The sequence below is a fragment of the Chanos chanos genome, chromosome 2 (genome assembly GCF_902362185.1).
Source record: "Chanos chanos chromosome 2, fChaCha1.1, whole genome shotgun sequence".
Classification (NCBI taxonomy): Eukaryota; Metazoa; Chordata; class Actinopteri; order Gonorynchiformes; family Chanidae; genus Chanos; species Chanos chanos.
Genome location: NC_044496.1, coordinates 36,051,272 through 36,065,487, shown reverse-complemented (window position 1 = coordinate 36,065,487; position 14,216 = coordinate 36,051,272). Strand labels below are relative to the sequence as shown.

Here is a 14,216-nt window from a genome sequence, read left to right as displayed (position 1 = left end):
ATAAGCTTTTATCTCCTCCATTAGCCTGCTCTATAGTGTTTTTATTGGTAATTAGGATTTGTGAAAACACTTTGGAAGATATTGAAGCAGTTTATCACTTTCATGTTTAAACTATAAATGTCCTATATCTGCATCAGAAATTTCACCTATACTGAACAAAACAACTTTAAAGTAGGTCTCACCTAAATCATAAAAAGTCTGCCCTTTATATTCTCAGTTGTGCTAGTGATCTGTGAGTGGAGTATTCTCCCTCATAATGTTCCTTTCTTTTGATAAAGGGAACAGGGAATTAAAATAAAGAAACCATTACACATAGATTTACAGTATATGAGTAAACACATCTGCATTTGAACAGTAAATCTTCTTTATTTGAATAATGATATCATGTGGATATACAATAAGTCTTACATCTTTAGCTGGTTTTATTGTCAGGTAACTGCCAACATAAAAGAAACACTTGAGTAAATGAGGGAAACATATATTGTATGCTGAACATAATGGTCTGAAGTTAATTACGCAATTAATATCCCATTGTGCTTTGGGTCATGTATGAAAATGTTGGGCATGCTCAGTCACCCATTAGCTTGGCTATCATGGCTCCAGGAAGAGACTTGAGTGACAAGGAAAGCGGGATGATTTCTGTGATGTGTTTGAGGGGAGTTTTCAGTGAAAAAGACAGCTTAACTTGCTTACAGCTCATGGGAAACGTTGGCTAAGGTGGTGCTGGCATGGAAGTTGTGAGGGAAAACTTTCATTAGCTAGGTGAAACTACCAAACTAGCAACTCTGATTCACTTCAAATACGAGTGTAGGACTTGAGCCGGCAGTTTCATAAAGAACAGTGCGATGACGGATTCAGGCAGCTCTGTCAGATGATTTCCCTGGGCATGAGTTAGTTCTGCTTAAGGTTTATTGAAAAGAGGGTAAATTCAGATAAGTACGAAACCGCTATGAATAATCACCTTTATCCTATGGGGGTGAATAATTTGTCTCCTTATGGGAACTGTCTCTTCCCAGTGTCTATGTTCTGGTGCGCAGGAGATCTTCTCCTGGCCCAGCACTCTGTTAGGACACTTAACGTTGGTGTTTCCTCATTTTAGCAGTTACCTGCACACTTCTTATTATTCTTTGCCATGTTGACCTACAGCTAGTAAAACATTTTTTCCTCTTAAAATAATTAGTAGTGTATCTGAATGACAAGTATTTACTTGTACAGCTGTGAATATGCTGAAGTGTGAATTTGTGTTGTAGTTGTTTTTTCTTACCTCAGGATTTCAGGACTTGTTTTTTTTTTTTAAACTCATGTATGTGTATCATAAGTGAATGACCAGCTGCAAGATAAGTGAAGCTGTGATGTTGTGTTTAAATAAATAGCATTTTACATTTAATGCTACATTTCTGGAAAGCTCCAGATCACAGCTGGTAGTTTTCAGGTGCTCATGTGAGTTATACTCCACATAAGTGAGGAAGAGGTGAGGAAGAGGTTTTGTCCTTAAACTGAACATGCAACTCTCCATGCAACTATTTACAGCTCAGTGTTTTGGAAATTTGTCTCTACATCAATTCTGATTGATACTGAGTGGTACCGCGTGTAGTATTTGCCCAGATGTTTCTTTTTTTCTGTCTTTAAAAACTGATATTTACGGCCATTTTTGGTGGCACACTGAGACTTTTTAATTTGAGTGTTAACAGGCATGAAATGCCTGCCCAAAAAGCACACGTGTAAACTCACTTAGTCCGTGTTTCATAATGATCAATAAATATGTATCGATGTAGATAATTAAACTGTAATATATTCCCTGAATTACATGAGAACAGCTGGCTGGTGATTTGGTTGAATTTCCTTTGGTGTGTGATGCTGTGATGGAATTAGTGCAGTGAAGTTTTTGCGCCCTTCCAGTTCAGTCATAAACTTATTCACAACACCTGTCACTGACATGGATTTTGCATCAGTGTAAACCCTTTATCAAATCAATACTTGATGTTTGTTGTAAATGTGAGTACATGTACTAAACACATAGTTTAAAAACATTGGTTTAGAATTAATATTGATAGAAAACAAAATATATCGGTCTGTCATGTGACAGATTGCTGGATGAGAATGGTGGATGAGTAATTATGTTGAAATTTAAGAGTCTTTATGTCTCTCTGACAGTGAGAGAGCACAGTAAATAAATTGGTATTTCAGTGTGTGTGTACAGTATATGTAACACAAAAATCAAAACAAATGCCTGTAAAATAATATTAAAGATCTCAAAACCTGTGAAATGTCTAATAATCTGTATGATGTGATAAAATTATGTTCTGTTCTTGTTTTTTTTTTCTCTCTCTTTTTTTAATGAAATTTCTCTATTAGATTTATGTTTTTGTTACTACTATTATTATTATTTTTTTGTATGATGTGTTAGTGTTACCGTGGAGATGTTCTGTGTGTCATATCTATACTGTACTTGTTGATAATGGGACTTGGTAAAACAGGGCTTGCAATGCGCAGGTCAAAAAGAGAAGCAAAACCACTTTTGTCCTGACTGCAGTGTGTCATCTGTAGCAACCATCCTTATAATCTGATGACTTTAAACCATATTGTCATCAAAACTGTACGAGTGTCATTAGTGGGCAACTTTATTCATTTAAAAAAAAAAAAGATTACATCAGGAAATGATGGAATGTTCTAGATGCACCAGCAGTAGCAAACCCCAGTATTCATTGCCAAGACCCATTGACCTTCTCTGCCCATTCTTAATGTATATCTAGATATACTATTAAAATTAGATGGAACACTTGGATTATGATGTAAGACTCAGTAAATGGAGAGTTCACAATAGAACAAAAAAATGCTTGTCTTGTAAGTGTAGTGTTTTATATGTGATGTTTGGTAATCTTGTGAACTAAAAACCAAACCTTGTGCCATGTGTACAGACATACTGGAGGTACTGTGTGTGTGTGTGTGTGTGTGTGTGTGTGTGTGTTCATGTGTGCGCGCGCGTGTGTGTGTAACTGCTGTTCCCTAGCCTATAATGTAATGTATTGTCAACTTGGGGATAGGAACTGCAGTTCAGATTTTGCTGTTTGTGAAAAAGGTCAGTTGTCTCAACATTATTTTTTTCTTCCATTTTCTGTTTTTTTGTTGTTTTTTCCCTCTCTTTTTTTGTTTTCATACAGAGGTGTCCACATTTCTCCTCACATATATCATAAACTACATTAAAAGATAGATATATAAGGATTTGTCTTCAGAATCAAACCCGACTCTAACAAGATTATTCTGGAACTCAGAAGCCACAACACCAGAGCTTTAGAATACATTAGAGAAATATTTAGGTTTTTTTTGTATTACTTTTGTATTATTTTGTCTCTCCCTGATGGATAGTAAACAAATAATATTGCAAATTGTGTCAAAGTGGGTTTTTTTTGTTGTTGTTGTTTTCCCTTGTACTTTCCAGGGCTTACATCATGTGCCAATCATGTTATACCAGTAGTGACCAGCACATGGCAGAACAGTGCCTCTTTTCTGTAAGCATATCTATTAGTATGAGCACAGCATTCCTTTGAAGTTTATGGTCGAAGCATTTCTCTGAGTCTAGCCCAGGCACACCTGATTCAGGTATTGCAGTTAATGATTAGCCAAAATAAGGTAAATATATATATTTACAGACACACACACATGTATAGTGATAATTATATATTTTAAGATGCTACATGCAGTTATTGGATTATGATCTGGAAAAGATGGCAAATGACCTGTTTAAATTTCATATGTGGGAAGGCAGTAGAAGTAACCTGTGGCAGTCACAGTATTTAGGACATAAATAGTGCTGATATCTGGTGCTCATCTGGAGACATCATATGTTGGAAAATCAAATGCAAGAGAGAACATTGATGTGATAAGTAAGAAATGAAAACCAGTGAGAATGGGCTGAAAGAGAGTCAAAGGGCCAGACTCTCTCATTGTGGACTGATTGCTTTAAAATATACACACACTTGCTCTGTAGTCGGTCATTTTAAATATGTACCTCGGTAAGAAAAAGGAAGATCTTTCCAGCTGCACTTTTCATACAGTCGTTTCGTAATTACCTGATCATTGTCATCTGCACTTATACTGCACTGTGCCACACAGAATGTTTGTATCAGAAGAGGAAACACACAGAACCGAGGCACAATGGTTCGTCACTCGTTTCACAAGGCTATTTGTAACCAGGAACCATAGACATAAGAAAGGATGACCAGTGCTTGACCAGGAATTGAGTGCCTGTTTCAGCTTGTTTTTCAATAGGCCACAGCAAAGACAAAGTATGCTACCGAACTCAGTAAAGGCCTTCTTGAATCACATATTGTTAAAGTGCACAGAAGGCAGTATTTTCAGAAAGCTAAGAGAATGTTTAGTGGTAGCTTTGGCGTGCAATGCAGTGGCTACTATGATCACAATGTTAAAATGTCCTTTCCTTCAGTGTTAGGTTTCTGATGGAACCTGACACAGGAGTCAAAAGAATGTTCAGGTATGTTAAGATCAATGGACATTCAGTGTGTCTTCTATCTCAGCTGATAAATCTGTTTTGAATTTGGATGAGTGTATGTGTCGTGCCAAGGTCAATATATCACTGTTAAGCACTCACAGTTTCTCAGCGTTTCAGCTATAACTCCATTATTGATTTAATGGTGAGTCCAAATCAGTGCTAAAACAATAATGTAACACATACAGGCAGAGGCTGAGAGAAAGAGATAAGTGTTGGCCTGGACTCGGTCTCAAGTGTTCTGACATAGAGCAAAAATATAGAGGGAGCACTTGCTACAATAACCTGGCACTGTGTGATACAGTTTGAAGAGACTGATCAGGTGGGAGACATGATGGGTATAATATGTTATTTATAACTCCACATGTGATTCATCTCTGCGTAGTAACTCACTTTATTGTGTGTTTTAGCTCCAGATGTTGTCTTAGTCTTGGTACCAATGAATACTTGAGAGTCAAGTGCTTGATTTCAAAATCTGAGGACTTTAATGTCCTCACAGAGAACGAAAGATGTTGCTCAAGTCACAGAGAAATTTGAAGGGAAAGATAAGTGGTCTTTCCTCTTGATTTGTAAACTCTGGTTGTTTGCCATGCGGAGCTGAACAGAGGAGTGAATGGCCACAGCCATGTGAATTATGTGCCTCAGTGCTGCAGAACGACCTTGATGCATTTACAAAGGAACATTCATTTTTCTCATGTTATACACAGTGAGAATACTTACAGAAACACACACACACATTCAGTCACTTTGGTGGAGAGATCACAAGTTGAATTTCACTGACAGTGATTACAGCAGTATAGAAATATAGAAATAAAAAGCAGTAGCTACAAACCACAAAACAACACCCTCAAAAACAACCAAGAAGCCCTAATCTGCAGCTTTGTGACTCAGTTTCAACAAAGCTCTACACTGTGAGATGTAATCATGGTAGGTCTGCTTTTCAGAAACTGCTTTTAACTACAACCAGTGTGCTCCAACTCACAAGCTGGTATAGTGATTACAAAACAAAGTGTCTTGAGGCACAGATGGAAATAAGATGGAGCTAAGAAGTAAGTTGTTCTCTTGAATGTTTTATTTATCTATTTATTTATTTCACTCCCTTTTCTTTCAAAATGGTTGAAATTAAGTTTTTAGGGAGTTCGAGGATGACTTCAACCCACAATATGTCTTCCTAACTATTTAACATGATGATAAATCTGTCATTGTGTGGGTGACTGTCTCAGAGGATTCACTGTGTCTGTTTGTCTGTCTGCGCAGTCAAGGGATGCAGAGGTATTTTAGGAGAGCAGGTACAACCCATAGTAAGATGTTCCCATATGTCAAGATAATAACATTCATGTATACACTGCTAAATGGATTCAAGAATGATTTTGTGAATGCCAGTATTAAGAAAACATAATTAAACATCTTCTTGGGGGAAGTAATTATGAAGGCCCTTCCCAGTACACCAGATCTAAATGTTCTCAAACTTCTATGGGCTGTTGTGAAATGTAGAGAGTACAACATAGATTTCCACCTCCTTTATCTCACAAAGACCTGGGAGCTCTGTTTTTTGAGCAATGGGCCAATATGCCACCAGATTCATTCAAAGCCCTGCATAACCACTTAAAATCCAGTATAACGGTATTTCGAGAATGACCAAAGCTGTTCTTAGGTTAAGGGCAGCCTAACTCCTTACTTTTTTTTAAAATATTTATACACCCCACCCCACCCCCCACCCCCAGTTTTCCCATTATTGTATTATTTTTCCTTCAGCAGCTATAACAGATGACCATACCTTGTGTTTTATTTGCAACACATAATATATTGTCTTCTTCTGAACTGAAGAACTACGGGTGATCCAGAATACCTTAAACAGATGACAAGTTAATTATGAACTAATTCCAAGTCATTATAAAAGTGCTAAAATGCCTTATGACTGCATCATAGTAAAGTGTACCTCCCAGACAGTTTCCCCAAGTAATGATGAAGTAAGAGTGAGACAAAACACAGAGCAGAGATCCATTTCACTCGTATCTCTGCTGTTGCTTTGCTCATATCTCTGATTTTCATTAATGGACTTAATGGTGTAATCTGCCATATCCCCTCTCTCTCTCTCTCTCTCTCTCTCTCTCTCTCTCTGCAGTGCCACATACCGCATTTACATCCTTCCTCCCTCTCTCTCTCACTCTCTATCTCTGCTCCACGAATTTCTGAATTACATTAATTTATTTCCTGATTGAGGTGTCAAATTGTATAAAGAAACTACAGTTGAGATAGAGAGGCAGGATATGTGTGTGTGTGTGTGTGTGTGTGTGTGTGTGTGTGTGTGCGCACGTGCGTGTGTATAAAAAGGAAGTGGCAGTGTATGTTCATGAAAGAGAGATACTTAAGGAAGACATTTGTATGAAGGATTAAGGAAAAAGACATCCCTATGAATGACAGAATAAAAAAGAGAGAGAGTAAGCAAGCTTGGAGGCTGAGAAGGGTTGGCAGGCTGGTGAGAGAGCAAAACAGAGAGAAGGAGAGAGAGATAGAAGGAGGGAGAGAGAGAGAGAGAGAGAGAGAGAGAGAGAGAGAGAGAGAAACTCTGTGCGTGTGTGTGAGAGAGAGAGAGAAAGAGAGAGAGAGAGAAAGAAGCAAAGAGGCAGAAGGAGGCGGAGTGCTCCCTCTGTGGATGTGTGTGTGTGTGTGTGAGTGTGTGTGTGTGTGTGTCTATGTGTAAGAACAGGAGATAGAAAAAGGAGAGAAGAGAGATACAGAGCTCAAGGTTGCAATGGACACAGTGATTTGAGTGCAGACTGCCTAAGTACTGCTATTTGAGCTCCGTATGACTGGATGGACAGATACAGAAAAAAACGAAGGAAGAACGAAGGAGCACAGTTTACACTACACCACAGTGCAGCAGCCTCTTCTCAACAGAACACATACAGCACGCTGGAGACGAGCACAGAATTGCAGCTATAGGCACAGAAGGGAGAAGGTACCAGGAAAGTGCTATGGAATTTTAATCTGACGTCTCCCAATTTGGAAGTGCTTCATCTCTGTGCAACGAGCTATCCCAGGATCCTGAGGAGGGATAGCTTTCTGCTCATCCTTCAGAGTGCTGTGTCTACCCTGTTTCTTCCTGCCCTGGATACGATTTGTTTTCTCTTGATACCACAGGAGAAATCAGTGCTGGCTATGCAGAGCTTCCCTCCAGACACACTGCAATGCATTATTTCTGGTTTTCACAGTTTTCAACTGTGACTCTTCCAGTCTTGACAAGATCCTGCTGACTGTAACAACCAAAGACTAACAATTTCTTGCCTGATAACAAATTATCTTCAAGCGGTTGCCACTGAGGAGACTGCGTGGTCTTCTACACAGGAAATAAACCAACAGTCACTCATCAATGTTTGAGAATGGTCTCTGAAAGATGAATCTACAGAAGAGAAGGATCTCAACACAACTGAAACATTCAAACCACTCCAAAATTAACAGCTCGTAAGGCCAAGATCCTGCACTGCTTTTCCCATCAGAGATGTGTTATTACAGAAGACTGTTGTGTGAAACACTGATACAATCGTTCTCTGCATCCTACCATAAATCTAATTTTCTGCACTAATTCAACTTCACATATTATTTTTCTCTTTTCTACTCTGCTGATTTATACTTTTGACTCCTCCTTAAGCTTTGCCCTCTCCAGAGCATGGCATGTTTTGGTTTTGAGTGGAGAGGTGATGAATCTGCACAGGTGAGGCTTACATATTCAGACAGATTCCTCCTTTGAACCTTTTGAAATTTAAGATGTTCAGACCTCACAGTGATAACTCGCTCCTCATTTGGATTAGAGCAGATTTGGCTGAAAGGAATCACCTCAGACATGAAGCACCAAACAGGCTCCCCCTGCGGCTCCTCTTCGTATCTTTCTCAGAAGGATGTACCACGGCAGGCTACTAAGAGCCCTGAACCTGTGTGAGGCTCCCGACAGGAGAGAGAGAATCCGACGCTGCATCAGGATGGTGATGGAGCAACTAGAAGAAGTTCTCACTGAGCTGAAGGATGTAGCCAGAGAGCTACGAGAGGTAACACACAGACACATGTAAACACACCCACAAACACACACATATCCACACACACCCATACCCACAAACACACACACACACACACACACACACACACACAATGCTTTCTAACAGCTTTATGATGTTAGAAACAGCTATTAAAATGTATACAAAATATCTTAGCTTAGGATTCAAAGTTTAAAAAGAGAAAAAAAAGTCTCTCTCATACTCTCCTGATGGAAATGTGTACAGCAAGATGGCAATAATGTTTTATTAGGCCTCAAGAAACAAAACAATGAGAAAATGCTGGCACGTTCATGAATATCATTCTCCCCAGCTCCCCATCTGTCAGCATCAGACTTCCTCTTCCTCGCTCTCTCTCTCTCTCTCTCTCTCTTATTTCTCCTGTCAGGCCATTTCATTCTAATGAAGGTGGATAGATCTCAATTAATCTCTTCCCGATGGTAAATATATGACCACTCATAGCCTCAGTGACATGAGACTCTTGCGTGTCCCTCGTCAGCGGATCTCTGGCTGTCTTGCCTCTTTGAGTCTGTCACATTTGCCTGGTGGGCCAAGGTTCAGCACTGACTTGTCAACTCCACTCAACCCAAATATATCACCTTCATCTGTCTGCTTGCACTCTCCACCCTCAACCCCTCAACACGTCAGCATGTCAGAATTTTGATTCATTGATTTATGTATTTTCTAAACTTCCTCTTTATCTCTTTGCTTTTGACATATGTATTAAATAATAAAGTTGTACTGAAGCGCAAAGAGGAAATGTGATTTCTATTAAGTTATATTGCCTCTTAACTGCCTATTATCAGCTGAACTGCTAATGCAGCGTATGGGTAATAAAAGTAATAGTGTGTTTGAGGCTTTTGATTTTCATGTTAATATCAGAGTGCCTCTGATGAAACCCCCTGGTCCAGTCACTCACCCCCACAGTACTCCTGCAGTTCCTTAAACACACAATAATTCTCAGTTATATTTCTCTAATTTAGCCTCTGGCCCAATCAGTCAGCCAGTCGCCTGTGTGTGTGTGTGAAAAGGTGAATGTCTGGTTAAATGCCTGAAATTCCTACTCTTTCTGTAATTCTCTTTTTCTTCTTTAACTTTCACTGATAGACTTGCCTGATATAAGCTGGGACGTGCCAGTGATTAATTTAATTATGATTTTTTAATGATCTGAGTCATATCACCTTCACAACAGATTAGGGCCATCTCTTCAGTGTGCTCCACATTTTTACTACCTCCAAAATGTTACATATAACGAATTCAAAAATACCGGAGAGCAACCTCAAATCTATACGTTCTATATTTTATATTTCTATCTTTTATCTTCAGGGGACAGAGAAATCAAAAGATACTGTATTGGTCTCAGGTTCAAGGACCAAAAATCCTTGTAAGTCAAGAAAGAAAGAAAGAAAGAAAGAAAGAAAAGAGGAAGGAGTTTCTAACTGTAAAAAAGTGTAGGAGACACATATGGATTAATGATCAGTTATTAATTATAATGTATGATGTACATTGTGCCCAGTAGGCAATTTGTAGGGTGATGAGGGGGGATGCCATCACCCTTGATAGCAAAATGACCAAAATGCATCCCCCTTGTTAACCTGCCATCCCCCTATATATGCCATAGTGCAGTGTCAGTGACCATTGGGCCATCCCCCGTTAAAAAATAAGAAATCATCTACTGATTGCGCCCATAAATAAAACTATACTGTAAATCAATAATGTGGATTATTTGATTTTTTTGTAATTAGTTGACAGTGAAATAATATGTCCTATGTGTTTTTTATGTGTACTTGCTCTATGAGTCTTTTATACTCTATGCTCAAAATTTCACATTTTTTTTATATTTTTATGAGTTCTTACATTATTTACAAAGCTGCATGCAGTTCCACTTAATTTTGTACTAGCAAAAATCTGCATTTGAGAGAAGAAGAGAACGTGAGAGTAGGGAGAGACAGAAAGAAGAAGGAAAGAGAGGGAGAGAAAGAAAAGGACACAGAAAGGGAAAGAGATTAATCCATAAGTATTACAAATATAACACTGATACATAATAATACACTTTCCTTGTGATTGTTCTGTCATGGATTATATGCACTCTTATTTTTCTTCCCTGAATAGGTAGTGGCTCAAATTGACCAACTGACTTCAGACATCGACTTGGACCCAGAAACTGATGTGCTGTCTACTGCTTGCAGCTGTTTCAGCTCAACAGAGAAAGGATTGGATGACCTCCTCAACACAGACATCCTCTCCCAAACCTGCAACCAGTTACTCTACAACCCTCTTTTGAACTCAGCCCTAAGCCCCAAATCAGTCAAAAATCAAGATTCACAACTATACCAGGGGCACAGAGGGGCAATCCTGGTCCCAGCAGCTTTTTACCCATGGAGCGGTAGGAACCTGAGCATCCCGAACGGACCACTTCAGACTCCCCCTAGCCCTAGAGCATCTTGGAGCTCAGGCTCTGGAGAGAGACTCAGTCCCTGTAATAAAAACATGTGTCACGCGCTCTGCTGTGATGATGATGATGATGATGATGATGATGATGATGATGATGATGATAATGACAACGACGACGATGATTGTGAAGGCAACAGTGGCGGACTGAGGTCATCTAGACTGTCATCCAACGATTCAGTCTTTTCTTTGTCTCCCCAACGGCCACTGAGGTTGCAAGTCTTGACTCCCAAATCTGACCAAAAAAGTCATCAAAGCCCAAGCATGAAAAAGAAAACTCTGCAAAGCCGTAGCACGCAAACTGTTTCAGACAAAAGTACACAAACTATATTTCCCTATGTTTCCCGCACAGAGAGAGTTTACAGAGAACAGAGATGCTAAGAGCAAAATACTCTTCTTTCCGAATCGTTTTAAGAAATTCTCAAAACTTTTTGAATCATGCATACATGCTTAATGTACTGGGAAATGCTAGAGTTAACTAGTTATTCTCCATTAAAATTGTACTCACGACCGTAACTGCACTTTTGTTTTTTTCTTTTACTGTGCTTGAAATAAAGTATCTCCAAAATGATTGCAGCAGTGAATAAAAGATATTATCTCCTCAACATAATGCACATTTCTCCTCAAAATTTACACTGTTCTGCTGGATGCACTACCATCTCCTACAGAGTGTGAATGGGTTCTGATCACACCCACACTGTGTAATAAACAGCTTCAGCAAAACTAACTGGGAGGAATATTAGCCCAAAAGGAAATGAGGGATACATAAATAGTTCTGTGAGTATTAGCCTGTTATATCTGATCACCAATTACAGCAGAGTTATAAATAAGATGAAACCAAAAGGTTCACACTTCTAAAGAACTTCTTTGTCACAATTTTTTTTTCTCTCAACATGAAACCAATTTTTGAAATTATTATTCCGTAATGCTTTTATAAAAACACACGTTTTAAATAGTCACTCACCTCACAGTCCCTCAGAAAGATGAGACCTGGATTCACTGGTCTCCACACACTTGGTTTGCTCTTATTTTAATTTTTTTTTCTCTCCGTTTGTCATATATTCGTAGACTGAAGAAGCAGAGCTTCAGAAAATCTCAAGTAGTTTGGATTTATTCACTAAAGAAACGAAAAAATATGTATAGGGCAAATTGTTGGCTTTTTGACTGAGGCCAACAGATATATGAGTAATAAAAAATGTATCGTATGATTATAGTTTCACATACATGCAAGGTATGGAATGGAAACTATATTCCAATGTTGAATCTAAATAAGTAACATACTGATGTGTGCTCTGTATAACCCGGTCACATGACAAAAACTTTCACATAAGATCACCAACCACCCCCCCCCCCAAAAAAAACACACATGTATGTATATTCATTTACCCCAAAACAAACCAGTTTTTCATTGGACAAAGCAAGCCTCTTATTAGAGCACATAACAGGAGGTGGAGTAGAGACAATGAGTAATACATTGCCTGGCAGCGAGAGAGAGAAAGAGAGAGAGGGAGAGAGGGAGAGAGAGAGACTGCCCTCTTTATTACACAATGTTGAAAATGAGGCCAGTCTCCAACAAAAGGCCTCTCAAGGCTGTAATCTAACTTCCTTTGTCAGGGTTAGTGACGTATTTTAATTAGATTCTCAGTCACAAAGCTTTATCTCTGTCATACTCACAGACAGGACAGGAGGGAAAGTTGATATCCATGTTAGACAATCAAAAGCACATCTATCAAGATGCCAACAAAGGACTGCTGTGCCCCAGTGGGTTTTATTTAAACACCTATTCAACACTTTATAATCCACATCCATCGTCCCAGGTATCTATGAGTGAAGAGCAGGTGGGAGAATTACATTGGGTCACGGTACAGATGTCTCTGAAAACATATGAGAATGTGAAAAGGTGAAGAGAGCCAGAACTGATCCCATGAACTGAAGCTTTGCTTTCATGAGACAGGAAAACTTTCAGCTTCAGTCAAGTGATCCTGATATGGCACTCACTTCTCCATTTTAATCCGAGATTTTATCATTTGTCAGAGTGAAAAAGACCCATGGTTAGTAACTCTCTGCAGTGCTCCGTCCGTAAGTCTGTTAGGTTGCTCTAACACAAGTCTATCTTTTTATTATTAATGTTAACATCATGCTTTTTAAAGCCTTTTTTATTGATTATCTGTTTTACTTATGCCTTTCCTATGTATCTATAATATAAATATGATTTGAAATAACTTTTTTTACAGCTTCATTTCATAGTGCTGACTGACAAATCAGACAAAAAGAGCCAAGAAGTTTGAGGACTGCAAGGAAACCAAAGGAAGTCGCAAAACACAGAGAAAGCAACTTATCAAAAAAAAAAAACAAACAAAAAAAGACTCAACTCTGTATAACTCATAGTGAGTTTTTATCTTCTCAGCTGGTCTTCAGTTATTGGGTAAAACCGTTGCTAAGCAATCTCAAGGACATGGAAGTTGTGTAAACAACTCGAAGTACAGTAGATCTCGCTTCTATTCCTTTTTTTTCTGATAGGAACAAAAGACACTAAAGACAACTTTATAGATAGCATTATTGCACCTATCCCCCTGGATCCTGAGTATATTCCTTAAAAAGAAAGCAAGAAGCTGAAGAAGGAGTAATTGTAACAAGAAGCATAAACTAGTATCAAAAAGAAGTCTATATGATATGAAACCAGCTGTAAAAAAAATTGTAACCCCTTGATGGTGACAGCGATGATGAACATTGTCACTCTCCTCCTCTTCTGCCTCCTCCCCCTCCTTCTTCTTCTTCTTCTTCTTGTCAAAAATTATGGCAATTATGACTGATTGCTGAGCAATGCCTGGCTGTTGTCTTCTTGTCTTTGTGTTGTTTGAGAATGGACAGCTCATGATCAAAGCTGTAATAAAGTCAAGCTCAAACAGCTCTAATAGAGTCAGTGACTCTATTAGAGTCATGTGTTAATAAAGCTCTAATAGAGTCAGTGACGTACATGTGTTAATAAAGCTCTAATGGAGTCAGTGACATACATGTGTTAATACAGCTCTTATAGAGTCAGTGACATACATGTCTTAATAAAGCTCCTAAAGAGTCAGTGACATACATGTCTTAATAAAGCTCCTAAAGAGTCAGTGACATACATGTGTTGATAAAGCTCTTATAAAGTCAGTGACGTACGTGTGTTAATAAAGCTCTAATGGAGTCAGTGACATACATGTGTTGAT

The 14,216-nt window shown here is 38.6% G+C and overlaps 1 protein-coding gene across 1 annotated transcript; it reads left to right on the top strand.

The window, feature by feature from the left end:
• The first annotated feature begins 8,406 nt into the window (after window positions 1-8,406).
• On the top strand, window positions 8,407-11,388 carry LOC115804801 (inhibitory synaptic factor 1). The gene is made up of 2 exons (XM_030765296.1): window positions 8,407-8,553; window positions 10,669-11,388. Exons 1-2 carry the CDS (start codon window positions 8,407-8,409, stop codon window positions 11,386-11,388), a joined length of 867 nt encoding a protein of 288 aa, XP_030621156.1.
• The last annotated feature ends 2,828 nt before the right edge of the window (window positions 11,389-14,216 follow it).